The sequence below is a fragment of the Arvicola amphibius genome, chromosome 15, assembly GCF_903992535.2.
Source record: "Arvicola amphibius chromosome 15, mArvAmp1.2, whole genome shotgun sequence".
Lineage (NCBI taxonomy): Eukaryota > Metazoa > Chordata > Mammalia > Rodentia > Cricetidae > Arvicola > Arvicola amphibius.
In genome coordinates, this window is record NC_052061.1 from 48,216,584 (window position 1) to 48,232,884 (window position 16,301).

Genomic DNA, 16,301 nt, shown 5'->3' on the forward strand with positions numbered 1-16,301 from the left:
GACCCCACTGACTGTCTGATAAGTGGATAAGGAGGGGGCTTGTCATAGGCAACACGTGGCATCTTTGTCAACCTTTGTCCTAAATCCCTTCTGCCTACCTCATCCTACACTGGGCCTGCCCCAAGCCTGACATGCAGTCCTGTGTTCTTGTAGACGGCCTGACAGGCTTCCAGCAGCACTCATTGATGCATGGTCCCCTGGCTCCTGCTGATAAGGCACCCACCCTATCCTCAGGACTGGACAGTAAGGCCTTAGCCGAAGTCACCAATGGAGAGACTAGAGTGCCCCCCCAAAATGGAGGCAGCAGCGAGTCCCCCGCAGCCCCCAGAACCATCAAGGTGGAGGCTGCAGAGGAACCCGAAGCAGCCCATGCCTCAGGTCCGGGAGAGCCAGGTCCCCAGGCTCCTTCTCGGACACCTTCACCGCACAGCCCAATTCCAGTCAGAGTGAAGGCAGAACCGTCCAGCCCCACGCCAGGCTCCAGCCCGGGGCCTGGAGAGCTAGCAATGGCCGGGACGCTTTTTCTGCCACAGTATGTGTTCGGTCCGGACGCGGGTTCGACCACCGGCTCCGCAACGCCACAGGCCTCAGAGATCCTGGCCAAGATGTCCGAGTTGGTGCACAGCCGGCTGCAGCAGGGCACAGGGAATTCCGGGGCAGTGGGAACGCCTACCGGCCTCTTCCCCGGGACTAAGGGCGCCACGTGCTTTGAGTGCGACATCACCTTCAACAACATTAACAACTTCTACGTGCACAAGCGCCTCTACTGCTCCGGCCGCCGCGTACCCGAGGACACTCCCGTTGTGCGCAAACCCAAGGCAGCCCCGGGGCCGGCCCGCGCAACCCCAGGAGCAGCTGCAGAGGCAGACCCACAGCGCTCGTCGCCGGGGCCCGGGCCGCGAGAGGAAGAGGCGGGTGGCGCGACCACTCCAGAGGCCGAGACCGCTGGCCGGGGCAGCGAGGGCAGCCAGAGCCCGGGCAGCTCGGTGGACGATGCGGAGGACGATCCCAGCCGCACGCTGTGTGAGGCCTGCAACATCCGGTTCAGCCGCCACGAGACCTACACTGTGCACAAGCGCTACTACTGTGCCTCGCGCCACGACCCACCACCGCGCCGGCCACCCGTACTCACACCGGCCCCGGGACCCGCGGCGCCGGCGCTGACGGCTCCGCCTGTGCGCACGCGCCGGCGACGCAAGCTGTACGAGCTACCCGGAGCCGGTGCTCCGCCTCCCGCAGTAGGCCCCGCCCCTGTGCCTGTTGTCCCCGCCCCCACTACGGAGCTGCCCTCCCCTCCGAGACCCGCGAGCGCAAGCGCCGGCCCCGCCCCCACGCCCTCGCCAGGCCCGGTGCCCGACGGCCCCATAGACCTGAGCAAGCGGCCCCGTCGCCAGACTCCGGATCCTCCTGCCCCTTTGCCCGCCCTGGCCGACTACCACGAGTGTACCGCGTGTCGCGTAAGCTTCCACAGCCTCGAAGCTTACCTGGCTCACAAGAAATACTCGTGCCCCGCTGCGCCTTTGCGCACTGCCGCCCTCTGCCCCTACTGCCCGCCCAACGGGCGCGTGCGCGGCGACCTGGTGGAGCACTTGCGCCTGGCGCACGGCTTGCAGGTAGCCAAGCCCGCGGCCTGCTCGGGCGCGGAGCCCCGCACGCCCGCTGAACGTGCTCCGCGTGACAGCCCCGAGGGCCGCGCGCCATGCTCCCCATCCCCAGGTCCTGAGAACACGCCTTCTGACCCCACAGATCAAGGCGTGCGGACACCCTCCAAGGGCCCGACCGTGTCTGCGCCCGCGTCAGGTGGTGGTGGTGGCGGCCACCGCTACTGCCGCCTGTGCAACATCAGGTTCAGCAGCCTGTCCACCTTCATCGCACACAAGAAGTATTACTGCTCCTCTCACGCCGCCGAGCACGTGAAGTGAGCCTGCGGGGCCGCACCGCCTGGACCCTTGGCACTTAATAAAGACGTTCGGTGTGACAAACAAGCTGACGGGCCGGCCTGTTGTCTTAGATCCAGTGGGCCTCATTCCATACCCCAGCCTGTGCAGACCTGCAATGGGCACCCAGTCATTTCCGCCAGGACCTAGCCCACTCCAGAGGCTCACCCCCACCCCCATGCAGCGCTTTTTCCCTCTGCTTCTAGCTTAACCGCAGCTCTGCCACCATGTGCGTCTTATTGCAGACCACTAGGGAGAATAAAACCTTGTACTTGCTGAGTCTTAGAGGAAGGGAGGGCACCACGTCCCCAAAGGGCCCTCCTGTCGCAACCTGGGTTGGTCCCTATGACTACTGAATTAGCACTGGGGGTACCAACTGTAGTCTGTTGTTGGCTGGCTGTAGACCATGCCTAGCAGAGCCCATCCAACCTCGGTCTGGCCATTGCTTGGCCTCTTCTTTCCTTGGTCCCCTGAGAAAGCAAACATGCCTGATCTCCAACTCCTAAGTCTTGTCTAGCAGCTGTGGAGGCTGGAAGTTTGGGGACCTGGAGCCTGATTTGCCCCTCACCCAGGCCTCTGAGGTGACCTGCTAAGGGGCCTGGGTTTGTACAAAATAAATGTTCCTGAGAGTCCCGCCCAGCTTACCACAGGATACACAAAAGCCACATTCCCAGTAGGAGGTGCCACACACCATCAGGTCATCTGGAACCCAAGATTTGGCTAGCAAAGGGTCCTGAGGAGCCAGGCAGACTCTGTCTTGGGCTCCCTTTTCATAAAAGCCAGCTGGTGTGAATTTACATGAAGGATGCAGGTTTCCATTCAAAGGCTGGTAGAAGGCAGATGTCTCCCATGTCTGCACTCACTGCTCTCGAGCTGTTTAAACAGTTTTACAGTATGTACCTGGAGTTGTCTACGGGGGTGGAGAACGTCACGGAGATGGACTGGCCGGTCGTAGATGCTTGAGTGACAGAAGGCCCGAGGTGACCCCCAGCCTCCCCGCCAGCCCAACCCCATGCACACCGCAGACAACTGCCTCCGTTACCATGGCTGTAAAATAGAATTGAGATCCCTTCTGAGGCTCAGCGAGGAGACCCTGTGACCCTCACCCAATCTGAGCTGCAGGTCAGGCTGTATCCTGTTACCTAGAGCTCCCACCTGCCGTCTATCCCCACCTTGGACTGTAGGAGAGTGTCGCCATAGCCTGGTAGGAGGCTCTGGAGCAGAAGTGTGAGCTTCATATGGTCCCTGCAATGGGATGCTGGGTCCTGCAGTTTCCCACAGTTTATACCAGATGCTCACCCCTGGGCCTGTGCTCAGTCCATCCACAGCGATGCTCAGAACTCTCTCAATCCTGGCATGCTTTCTCAGATGCCAACAATCCCTGTGCAACCTCAAATTTACATCCCATCCTCCTCTCCCTGAGGTCCCCTTGGTTTCCCAGCACCTACTCTCTATGGCCTCTGGCATTTCACATTATCTCCTTTGGGGTCTGCCCTCTGCCCCCGGGAGGGCTGTTATCTATGTGAAAGGCACGGACCTGGACCTGTCTTAACCTCCCTTTAAAGATTTGCAGAAAAAGTTGGGCGGTGGTGGCGCACGCCTTTAATCCCAGCACTCGGGAGGCAGAGGCAGGCGGATCTCTGAGTTCGAGGCCAGCCTGGTCTACAAGAGCTAGTTCCAGGACAGGCTCTAGAAACTACAGGGAAACCCTGTCTCGAAAAAACAAAAAAAAAAAAATGTAGCAACCAAGATTTGCAGAGTCTGGGGGCACACTGGGATGCCCCCAAGTTTGCCATGGATCTGGCCATGCCTTCCCCCCTCAAGCTCTTGACTTCCTGTTCAGGGATATTACCCCCAAGGTCTCCTTAGGGCATATCCACTACCACATATGAACCTCTGCCCCTTATGCTACAGAGATGAAGGCACCAGCTCCACCTGCTGCATGCTGCACTGATTGTAGCTATAAAGTCTATGCTGTCCATGTTGGCCCGATCTACATCCCATAATCCCAGTCTGGAATGTCCCTCCAGGATCTCGCATCTCCCCAGATCCCTTCTTACTCCCACCTTCCAAGGCCTGGCCTCCGGCCTCAGTTGCCTTCTCCACCCCTGCAGAGCAGTCTCCCCTCCCCAGCCTTCGCCATGCAGAGGTCTGCTGCAGAAGGGACAGAAGCCCAACCCTGTTCTATCTGCCACACTCCTTAGCTACAGGTCTCCATAGCGCCTCCAAGGGGCTCCCCTCCACATGAGCTTTGCACTCCAGTGGGCCTCCTACTAGATTCACCTCATCCTGAGGTTCACTCACAACCACCAGCTCTTTCCTAACCCTCCTGCCCTAGACGGCTGACCTCTGTCTGAGAGGGAGGCCCCTATCCTAGCCACCTGGCAAGCTCACTATCCACCTCCTTCCATAACCAGCAGTTGGTTCCCAATCCCAGACCCCAAGGTCAGTCACCATCAGCCTCCAAACTAGTCTGCCTGCGCCTACCCACCTCCCAGGTAAACCACCCATGTCACCTCCTTATGTGACACCATCTCACCCTCTTATCAAACCCACCATCTCTATCCACCATACACACAGTTGTATATGTGACCAACACAGTGGCCACCGCGGTGATCACCACTGAGGGCCCAGGAGGCTTTCGCTAAGCTCTGATCGCTTCCTCAGCCCTGCTTGTCACGCTCCTCCCCTCAACCCAGCCTCAGACCACCATGACCTGCCTCTTAGTGCCTTGCAGGCAAGACAGACTGCCACCTCCACGTCTGTCCTCCCTGCACAGTGCTCCACTCTGCTGGAGGCCTGTGTTGGCCAGGCTGCTGCCACCAGAGCTTGATGGGGTTCACTATCTGCCCTCGCACCCCTTCGCCACCTCATGAAGCTCGGCACATGAACGTCGGTGAAACAACCCAGGGAACGGCACTGTTCCCGGTCGCTCATCTCTGTCAGGTGTACAGCCTCTTCTCTTCCCCGTGCACTGGGAATATTTCACGGGTAAGGACACCCAGGTTTAGTGGTGCTGAGCCCCTGCCAGGGCATCTCTGGTACAATTGGGCTTTAGCCATATTGGCTGCTTCTACCCCCAGCACAGGAGATCTCAAGCACCATCTCCCCAGGCTCAACCATTACCTGTGTGGAGCTCAGCCCTGTGTAGAAGTAGGGCTGACCAGGGAAGGTCATGCTGGCCATGTTTCCCCTCCAAAGACCCCATGTACATGTCTGGTTGAGGCAACACCATCTATTGGACCTGCCGGGGACCCTCATCTAGGTCCTTCTCCCTCCCTCAGCCGACCGCCCCTACTCCAGTCTATTTCAACACTGGTCGAGACTCAGGACGGTAGAGGGCGGTGGTGGGTCATGCGAGCACCTGGCCCGTCTTCCACCATGCTTAGCTAGTGCTGCCTGCCCAGCGTGAAGTATATGCCATGGCCTCTGAGGAGGTGGGCAGATCCTCGGCACACTTCTGCTTCTCCTGCCTCAGACCACCTGAGCGCACAACACGCCACAGGGCTTCTAGACACGGGAAATCAGGCCTGCTCAGGGGTGGGGGAGCTCGTTCACGTGGCCTGGCAGCTGCACAGGTGCGTACGATTCACGCCTTCCTTACAAGCTTCATGAGTGGGTATAGGAGCCACTTGCTGAACAGACCTTCCTCAGCCCCTGAGAGAGGGGCTGTGCTGGGAGAAGCGGAGCTGGACACAACTTCATCCAGGGGAACCCGGCTCCTTACATGACAGCTCCACTTTGACCTAGTCTGTCATTCACGGATCCTGGCATGAGTACAAGAAGTCCCTACCCACGCCAAACCCAGGATTCCCTGCTCAGAGCAGCCGGACAGCAGGTCCACTGAGGCACACCAGAGGACAGCTGGACAAGGTTTGTCCTGGCGCTGATCAGAGTGTGTTGACTAGGGATTAGGGGGAGGGGGAATCACACCCTGGATGTCCTAGGAGTGGCCTGTACTTTCCAAATGCTCCAGGTTGGACCCTAAGCCTCAGACAGTCAGGCAGTAGGGGCTGGAGCAGGCCTTGCACCCCAACTCCATTCTGAAAGTCTGGGTTCCTAGCAGAACTGACTTCTCCAGGGGTCAAATGACCTAAACAAGAGCATACACATCCATTCTCACCCACCCATGTATGAGTACCCTCCAAATGGGGCTCCCAGGCATTTCAGGGTGCTCTTCCTGCACCCTCACTTCCACTCCATAGTCTCCCTTAGCCTTGGAGCCTCCTGGATACCACAGGTGTGGACAGTGAGGCCTAGATGCCCTTGGGGCCCAGCATCTATCTGCCTGTCTTCCGTGTGTGTCCAGTGTCTGTTTTAGGACTAGGTACTTGTCAACTATTGATACACTTTATGGGGTTCCTGCCATCTTAGTTTGGGGGGTTTTTTGTTTGTTTGGTTGGTTGGTTGGTTGGTTGGTTGGTTGGTGAGTTTTTCGAGACAGGGTTTCTCTGAGTAGCCCTGGCTATCCTGTGTCTGGATCAGGCTGGGATAGAATTCAGAGATCCGCCTGCCTCTGCCTCCCGAGTGCTGGGATTACAGGCATTTGCCATTGCCACCCAGCTCCTACTGTCTTTTTTTTTTTTTTTTTTTTTTTTTTTTTGGTTTTTTCGAGACAGGGTTTCCCTGTAGTTTCTAGAGCCTGTCCTGGAACTAGCTCTTGTAGACCAGGCTGGCCTCGAACTCAGAGATCCGCCTGCCTCTGCCTCCCGAGTGCTGGGATTAAAGGCGTGCGCCACCACCGCCCGGCCTACTGTCTTGTTTTAAACCCCATATTACTTACACCCCTGTTTTATTTTCCTATTTCCCATGGAGCTGACTCATCAGGCCTTTTCCCAGGCTTCTTCCTTTGATTTTAAATGTTTATTTCATTTTGGATTGTTTCAGATGTATTTTATTTTATGTATGTGTTGGGCCTGCGTGTACGTACGTGTACTGCATGCATGCGTGGTGCCAAAATGGTCAGAAGAGGCAACTGATCCCCTGGAACTGGAGTTATGGATAGTTGTGAGCCACCATGTGCATACTGGGAACTAAAACCTGGATCCTCTGCAAGAGTAGCAAGTGTTCTTAACCACTAAGTCATCTCCCCAGCTCCTGGTTGTTTTTTTGTTTCCTTGAGATAGGATGAAACTATGTAGCCCTGACTGGCCTGGAACTTGCTATGTAGACCAGGCTGTCCTCAAACTCACAGAGATCAAATGTCACTCCAGCTCCGCCACTTGCTCTGTCACTAGGTGTTTTAATGTCATGTGGAGCTTTGCATGGATGAACTTGTATCGTCTTCGTTTTCTCTCTGCCGTTGGCCTTGCTCCCCTGGTCTCGTTCATCTTCCCTTACATAGCTATTGTTTTCTCTGGTTGGCTCAGGAGCAAAGCACCACAAGCTGATTTTTCTGTATGATTATTTTGTTTCTACTGCTGTTCACAAGGTTGTGGAAAAGAGCGGGTGACGGGATGGGCGGGCACAGGTCTACCTCCGGCTCAGACAAGTCTGCGACCCCCACAGACCTATGTGCCTACAGCCTGACTGCTGTCCCCAGTGTGTTGTGGGAAGTCTCTGGGAGGTTCCTGTGTTGCTTTGGTGGAGGCCCCAGGCTAGTGGCTTAAACAACACCTGTGGATTCTGTCACAGTCATGGTGTGTCCAGTGCTGCCACAGTGAGCTGAAGGTAAAGGGTCAGTAGAGCAGCTCCTGCCAGAGACTCCAAAGAGAATCCTCTCCTTGACTTCATCATCTAGAAGCTTCTATATTCCTTAGTGAGCAGCCCCTCCCTCTTTAGAGCCCAGACTCTACTCTCTCTCTCTCTGGCCTCCTTCTCCTACTGAGAAGAGTCATGTGACCCTTCAATAATCCAAGCATCCAGGACAGTTATCCCAGTACCAGCTAAGGAGGGGCATCTAGTCCACTTCAACCCCATTCTTACCCGCGATGGGCTGTAGATCATTCTGGTTCTCACGTTTTTCTCTGTCTCGGAATACAGTTACTGCTGTGTCCGTGTGTGGGCATTCAGGCACCCACACGGCCTGTCCAGTGCTGTTGCTAAAGTTCCCTCTGCTGACTCATGGCCACCCTGTTCTTCTCTGGAGCACAGACACCTGTTTCATGCTGAGCCTGACTCCCACCCTGCCTTGGTCGGGGATGACGAATGACATTCATGTCAGCTGCAGGAGCTGGGCTGCGGCAAGGTACCTGGAGAATGACTCAGACCCCTGAGCAGTGTGAAGGTCACATCTCAGAAACCAAACACACACACACACACACACACACACACACACACACACGCACAGTCCCAGCTGCACAGGGGAAGCAGGGCTGAACTGAGATACCCTGTGAAGCCGAGGTACCTTGTGAAGCCCAGGCATTCTGTGAGACTACACACCCCCTCCTCTGGAGGGTGCTGCCACCAGCATACAGAGTCCCCATTTCCCTCCACAGGGGCAAGCCCAGTGCCCCCTCCAGTGTGTCCAATACAGCCTATGGGTGGGCATGATGTGTACCGTGTGTGGGTTGACAGCTCTCTTCCTCCCCAGCATTAGGTCAGACTCGTCCAGAAAGCACCTGACAAGTGTGGACAGTAGTGTAGCTGGCTTGCTCTGGAAGGGGACTTCCCATCCCAGCTCGCAGGACACCGCCCCAGTGGAGCTCTGTGTACCTGAGTGTCTCTGTTCCCCCTAGGCTGGCCTATCACAGATCTGTGGTTCTCTTCAGCCCTCTAAGAATCCTCACTGGACAGGGAGCATGTCGAGGGCTACATTGTATTTCTGGGGCACTCTCTCTTCCCTGGGAAGAGCTGGTGATGAGAATCCCAGCACATCCAGGAAGTGCTGGCAGCCAGGCTGAAGCTCACATTAAAGAGCATCTCAGTATTCCCAGTCACTGAGGACAGCCTGGGAGTCAGCTTCACTTTTCTGTGGGTTTAATCAAATATATTAATTGCAGAATCCTAAGACTTAGACTTAGAAGCCAGCTGGGGGCTCCCGTGAGACACCATACACAAATGCAGCTTAGAGGAGGAAAGGGTTTGTTCAAGCTTCTACTCCTAGCACTGAGAGAAATGAGGGCCAGGAACTCAAAGCAGGTGCCTGGAGGCCAGAACCATGGAGGAACACTGCTCGCTGGCTCACTTTCTGGATCATTTAGCTAGCTTTCTTATACAGTCCAAGACCACCTGACTAGGAACAGTGTCACCCATGGTGGGCTGGGTGGGCCCTATGGCACTGATCAGTAAACAGTAATCAGAGCAATCCCCCACAAACATGCCCACTGATCTGCCAGTTCCTTAACTGAGGTTTTCCTCTCACACGAGTCTAGGTTGTTTCCAAGTTGACAAAACTAACATATGCCCAACAAGTCCCATGAATTGGGAAGGAATGCAGTCCATCTGAACAGGGAAGGAATCAGGGTGGGAATGTGAGGAGATTGGTCACAGTTCCATCCACCATTAGGAAGGAGAAAGAGATGGACGCCGGTGCTCAGCTCACTTTCTTCTCACTCAGCCCAGGACCCCAGCTGTGCACGACGCAGTTAGGGGTGCGTCCTCACCTCAGTTAACCCAAGCTAGACACTCACACATGCTGAGAGGTTGTCTCCTTCCATGCCTCTGGATCCTGTCGCGTTGACAGGAGCAATGCTCATCCTGAGAAGGGGCCTGGCTGAGGTGTTCTGTTCCCGCTCTCCCGCCAAGCCAGGAACTCCCTCCCGTGTGAACATGCAGCAAATCACTGGCCAGGAAGAACATAGCAGCTATGCCCAGCATGTCTGGCAGGGACTACTGAAAGGAGTCACAGGCATCCAGGAAACTTGTCATGGGCACAAGAAGCCAGAGGGTCTGGGTGGAGAAAGGTATCCCATGACATTCATGGCTGACAGAGCAGGGCCTCTGCTCGGGACAGAAGTTGCTCTGAATGGAGCACAAGCTGGGGACTCCATTAGCAACGGAGACGCTGAGGAAGGTGACACAGACCTAGAGTCGTAGACCAGTCCCCCTAGACTCAGCCCCTCGCTGAGTTTCCTGGGGTACCTAAAACCAATGACTGAAAACAGGGGTGCTCCTCTGCAGGTCAGAAATGAAAAACTAAGTATAGCAGAGCTGTGCCCCCCGAGTGCCCCTGTCAGGGTGGAGCCTCCACCCTGCCTCTCCCAGCTCCCAGAGGACCCAGTGTTTTTGCTCCGTGACCTCATCACTCCTGTCTCTGTCTCTGTCACACATGGCCATTTCCAAGTGTCCCCTTTATTGGGACATCAGTAACTGAATTAGGTTCACCCTTGCAGTGCCCTTAACCTTATGGCATCTGCAGAGACAAGATTCCTGGGAGAGAATCTGTCCCTGCCCCCCAGCTCCTGGGGCCCCATGTGTCTGCCTCCTCCATCCCTCACCCCATTCTCTCTGGTGCTTCCTGACAGCCTCAGGATGTAGGACCCAGCCCACACCCTACATCCTACATCCTGCATTCTACATCTGTGCTCCACATCCACTCTTGCCTTAGTTACCTGCTAAGCCTTATTGTCAATAAAATGATAATCTAGGGATGAAGGTGAACATGGTTCCTGGGGGTCACTGCCCAGATTCAGAGGCTTCGGGGAGAAAGATCCTCTTTATACCAAGGCTTTCTGCATGGCAGGACTACATGTCCTTTGCAAATGGACAGTGGGCCAAGTCAGCCCAGCCCACAACATGGCCAGGCCAAGAACTGAACTATTGGAAGATCTGCGGGGGTTGGACAATCTCCACTCTAAGCCCAAGATCCAAAACATGGACTTAGACACTAATTCCTCTCCTATCACAAAGAGCCCTCATGGGACACAACCCCACAACAATGGTGAGAACCAGGATGAGCAATGTGTCCATCATATCAGAGTTTTTAAAAAATATTTATTTATTTTTATGTATACAATATTCTGTATGCATGCATGCCTGAAGAGGGCACCAGACCCCATTACAGATGGTTGTGGGCCACCATGTGGTTGCTGGGAATTGAACTCAGGACCTTTGGAAGAGCAGGCAATGCTCTTAACCACTGAGCCATCTCTCCAGCCCCATATCAGGTTTTTTAACGTGCCCTGAGGGCCCACGGTCCCTGGAGGAATGATGGATTGTGGGGTAGGGATAGGAGAGGCAGCTCATGGGACAGTCCCACAGTAACAAGATTAGCCCCACTATGTCTACTCCCCTTGACAGTGGGCATCTGTGAGGTTCCCCAGGGCTGTGTCCCCCAGCTGCTCAAGGGATGGCTAGGCCAGACCTGTTGGGTTATTGGTACAGAAATGGGGTGACAAGCATGTGCTTTTCATGGCCTGTGTCCTCAGCCTCATCAGGGTAAAGGAGCCACTACCTAGTGAGCCCAGGCTTGTCCCTGTGAGGATCTGAGCACCGCATCCCTATGAGCCCCGCAGTGTGGACCCATCTTCCTCACAAGCCTGCAGAGAGAGCTAGCAGGCAGAGCCCTCTGTTAGAATTAACCTTGGCTAGTCTAGTCTCCATTTCCCAGGTCTGGAAGGAAAAAAATAGAAAGGGTTTCCAAAAAATGAGGATCTGTGAAGAGACTGGGGGAAGAGAGGAATGGGAGCTATGGGGGTGAAGAAGGTAGAGGGTGGAGGAAGGGGGCGGGGAGAGAGACGGGAGACAGGGTGCACACAGCATAATTACAGATGCTCCCTGGAGCTCTATTTTTGGCTCTGTCCCCAGAGGAAAGTGAGCCCCTGCCTACACAGGGCAAACAGGTCACCTGACTGCTAGCTTCTTCCACTTGTACCTAATAAAGCTTGCGACTATCTACCAACCACCCCTGTGCTTAGGAGGAGGAGGGAGGGAGAGGGAGGCAAGCAGGCTGGAGGACTGCCTCTGTGAAGGAAAATGGGGTCCCTTGTGCCATGCAAATCACAGTGAGGTAGAGAGGGTGTGGTACCCTGGGAAAGGGCAGGGGCTGCAGGTCCCTCACTCTGCAGTGATCTGTAGAGCAGCAGAGCTGCACCCTAAACACCTGGCTGTACCCCAAACCTTCCCAGAACCTTCCACCTCAGGTCTCAGGAAGCTGTACCCAGCCAAAGCTCTCAAACACCATCACCTAGCCAGTGCACAGTTCGTTGGTTACTAGAGGATTCACGGCGGTGCATGTTCACCTTTAGAACAAAGTCATCACCCCAAACAGAAACACAGCATTGAATATTTCCCCACACCTCTCTAAACATCTGCTAACCAGCCTTCTAGTTCTGTGAATTTGGGGGTTCAGATACTTCATGCATACAGAGTGGCCTCTTGGGTCTAGTTTCTTTGGCTGGGCTCCAGAAACTCAGGTCACGCGTGCTGTGTCAGGTCTTGGTGCTTCCCGTTCATGGGTGAACGGCGTCTGCTCTGGAATCTTGGTTGGTATCATCTTAGCAACAAGGATGCTGTGTCTGTGTGGTCCTCTGTTATTGGCTTTCTTGGGTACACCTGACTGGATTTTCTGATTCTGTGATAACTCTACAATCATTGTAAGATACTTCTTGTGGGGCTGTGTGAGGGCTCCCATTTTCCAGAGCCTTACCAAATTTGTGTCGCCTGCCCTTTCCTGCCAGCATGGAAGCACACACCTTTAATCCCAGCACTCAGACGGGGGACAGGTCCACAGATTTCTGTGAACTGAGGTTGGCCAGAGCTACATCATGAATGAGACCCTATCTCAATAAACAAACAAATGGATGAGCAATATGGCATAGCAGGCAAAGGCACTTGTTATGAAAGCCTGGCAGCCTGAGGTCAATGCCTGGAACCCACGCGAAAGCGGAAGGGTAAAACTCCACCAAGTTGCCTGCTGGCTTTCCACTCTTGTGCTGTGGCCTGTGCACCTACACACATGACACACGCATACACAATGATGATGACAATAGCAAGCAGAGGTTGACTGAGGAAGACAGCTGTCGTCAACCTCTGGCCTCTTGGTGCACTGCACACAGATGCACACCTGCACTTGCACATATGTGCACACCGCATGCACATACACACAGGTGTGCACACACACATGCACACATGGAGATGGGCTTGGAACGTAACTGTGTTTCCATGACATCTGCTTCACTCTTATTATTTACTTTTTGCTGCATGGTAACAGACATGACCCCACCAGTGGTGTTTGGCTGAAAGGGTCCCAGGTGAGGTGTGTGGACTGGACTGGCTCTGGCCCTAACTCTCCCAATGGGGCTGCAAGCCAGTGTTGGGCTGCTCTTACCAGAATTCCTGCACAACCTCCGTGGCAAAGAGGGGACTCGTCTGGATCTCAAAATAAGCAGAAATACCAAAGCAGAACAAAGTGTTTCTTAGTCTAAAAATAGCACCAACCCCACACTAATTTTGCAAAGAATCGTCATGCTGTCTTTTTTTTTTTAAACTTCAGTGTCTGAAATTTTTGATTGTTTTTTTTTTTCAGAGGTGGGGGTTCTCTGTGTAGCCCTGGCTGTCCTGGGATTCAGTCTGTAGATCAGGCTGGCCTTGAACTCAGAAATCCACCTGCCTCTTCCTTGCCCCAAGAGCTGGTTAAAGGCATGTGCTACCACCTGAACGTTTTTGCTGAGATTCTTTAAGTGCTCAGTCAAGGAAAAATAAGCAAGTCACTGCTGTGTGTGCCAGTAACTTAGTCCTCGCGGGGTGGAGGGTATTCACTTAAATAATAACAGTAGCTAGGCATGGTGGCCCACACCTGTAATCCAGAACTTGGGAGGTGAAGACCAGAGGATAAGGAGTTCCAGACCAACATGGACTATGTAAGATCCTATCTCAAAACACTAAAAGTTAGGGACTGAGGAGATGGCTTGTTTGGAAAAGTGCTTGCTGCCCCAGGATGAGGACCTGAACCAGAACCACAGAAAAAGCCAGCTGAGCTGAAATGTGCCTGTAATCCCAGCAGCATCCTGATAGGCAAAGACAGGAGGATCCTTAGCCTTAGGGTATGAGTGTGCACGTGTGTGTGTGTGTGTCACACGCACGTGAGAAGCAAAAATATAAATAAAATAAATAGCAAGATTTTAAAACCATGCCACCTGGGAATATGGGAAGTGTTGAGGTCTCTCCCCTTTAGACACAAGGATAGTCTTCAGTGGGGACCTGGGGTGAGGCCAAGCCAGCCCACCACATCTTATACATAACTGCAGCGGGAGTCATCTGGGTGCACAAGAGGAGTCTGGGTGCACAAGAGGAGTCTGGGTGCATGAGAGTCTGGGTGCACAATAGGAGTCTGGATGCGCGAGAGTCTGGGTGCACAAGAGGAGTCTGGGGGCACAAGAGGAGTCTGGGTGCACTAGAATTTGTGGTGTCGTTCCTGGATTCCTAGTCTCTGCTCCACTATTAGAAGAAAAAGAACTTCCATGCCTACTGAGTTCCTGTGTGTGTCTCTAAACTCTCAGAACGCCAGGATGGCAAGTGCGGATGTTTCTGGAACCCTAACCACCATAATCTCACCTGCGGCTCCTTGGAAACCAGACTCCCTTCCCCACGCCAAGCTTATCTGAACCACAGCTGCATCTCTTCAGGCACTACCTTGCCCACGTCTATGTACCTTAGACACAGATGTAGACAGCTTCTTCCTCTCTACCTCTCAGAGCCATCTGGCCTCCCACACTTGACATCCACAAAGATGCCTTAGAGCAGCTCAGGTTGGTACAGGGCCAGGAGTTCTGACTCTACCTGCAAAGCAGTGGGCAGGGCGTTGGGGACAAGGTAGGCAGAGGACAGTGACCCTTAGCAGTGGTCAGCAAAAAGCTGAGCTGGCCCTGTCAGAGCCAATGTAACTTTCAGAGGTGGTCTGGGATTCGACTCCTAGCCTCTTTAGCTTGCTGACAGTCCAGAGTTGTGTGACACTGAACTCTTGTCAGGAGAACAGCCAAGCAGCAGAGCTGGCATCCTCAGCCTGGACTCCTCAGAGACTGAGTCTCAGTCAAGTGAGCATTCTGGGCCATACCTGGACACAACGGTGATAGCAACTTTAGATGACCGAGGCTGCCTAGGCAGCGGCCTTTGCAGGATTGCCTGCCTGCTGCATCCAAAATTCAAGAGCTGAGATCTCCTCTGCAAAGTTTGTTGGGGGCTGGGTTGTAACTCAGTGCTAGAGTACTAGCCCAGCTGCACGAGGAAGGCCCAGGGTTCCATTCCCCTTACCGTAAACAAACACCCGGGAGGGTTTGCAACATTGTTACTGTTTGTACCCGTTATCTTACAGTCCTAGACACATTGTCTCAATTTTGTCTGAGAGGCTAACAGGGGTCACTAAACACCACAACAGGGGGCAACAGAACTGGCCTCAGCCCTGAGCCTGTATTAGAGAGGGCTGTAATTGTTGCATTGTAAACCAAGGTCACTAGGGTGTCCTACCGGGGCAATGTGAGGGGGGAATTCCACAGCCCACGTCCCTCAGCTGTCTCTCAGTACACCTTGTTCTTAACTGAGATAAAATTCCCAGACTCGCCCTCTCCGCTCTTGAGCACGCACAAGTGAGTAATATTTAGTGATTCACAAAGCCATACAGCCTTCACCTCTACCTCGCTCTAGAACCTTCCCACCATCACACAGGGTCTCTGAGCCCTCAGGTACCTGGAGAGCTCTCTCTATCCTGGATGTTTCTGTCATGGTTGTTTCGGAGCCTGTGGCCTCTGGCTTGCCTTCCCAGCACTGCATCCCCTGAGATCTTCCCTGCTGAGCGTGCTGGTGCCTCATTCTTTTCCAGTCTGGATGGCGTTCCACCGTGTGGAGTTGCCATGTTTGGCTACTTACTAGCTGATGAGTATGTGGCAGACCTGTTTTTATTTTTTTTTATTTTATACTATGGATGTAGCTTACTGCTCTGTTGCCCAGGCTGACTTCAGTCTTTGGCTCAAGCATGCCGCATGTCTGTGTGTGCTCCTTGACAGCCCACTGGCGACAACTCTGAGCTCTGTGTCTACTGGAACCCTGGTACCTTCAACTCCTGAACTTGGCTCAGCCTATCCACCTCCCTGGCCTTTTAATATCCTCCCTAACGCGCAAAGTAGAAAAACCATGCCTGCTACAGGGACATGGCCTCTCCTGGGAGATGAAACATGACTGTCTCCCACAAAGACCCATATGTTGCAGGCTTATTCCAGAGTTTGTGGCATGTTGGACATGCAGAGCCTTTAGGAAGAAGTTAGGTCTGTCCCATGGCAGAGACATAAGCAGCTTCCTCCAGACATATCAAGAGAGTACTCGGGCTGAATGTGCCACCAAGATCCTGTGTTTCAGTCTTAATCTAGCACCTATAGCTACAAGCTTATTAGCAAACATTGTAGATGAGATACAGGTAAGACGAGAATGGTCCCCAGTCCACATAGCAGGCATCCTTGCAAGAAGATGAGGCAACAGGGACACACCGGGTGT

At 54.1% G+C, this 16,301-nt stretch overlaps 1 protein-coding gene across 5 annotated transcripts in view; it reads left to right on the top strand.

Annotated features, from left to right (window-relative positions):
- Positions 1-1,985, top strand: part of Zfpm1 (zinc finger protein, FOG family member 1) — a 59,149-nt gene extending 57,164 nt beyond the window's left edge. For all 5 annotated transcript variants that reach the window (XM_038312465.1, XM_038312468.1, XM_038312467.1 and 2 more), the window contains exon 10: positions 154-1,985. In XM_038312465.1, the coding sequence (XP_038168393.1) occupies positions 154-1,922 (1,769 nt within the window). In that variant the 3' untranslated portion in view covers positions 1,923-1,985. The remainder of the gene's footprint in view (positions 1-153) is intronic.
- The last annotated feature ends 14,316 nt before the right edge of the window (positions 1,986-16,301 follow it).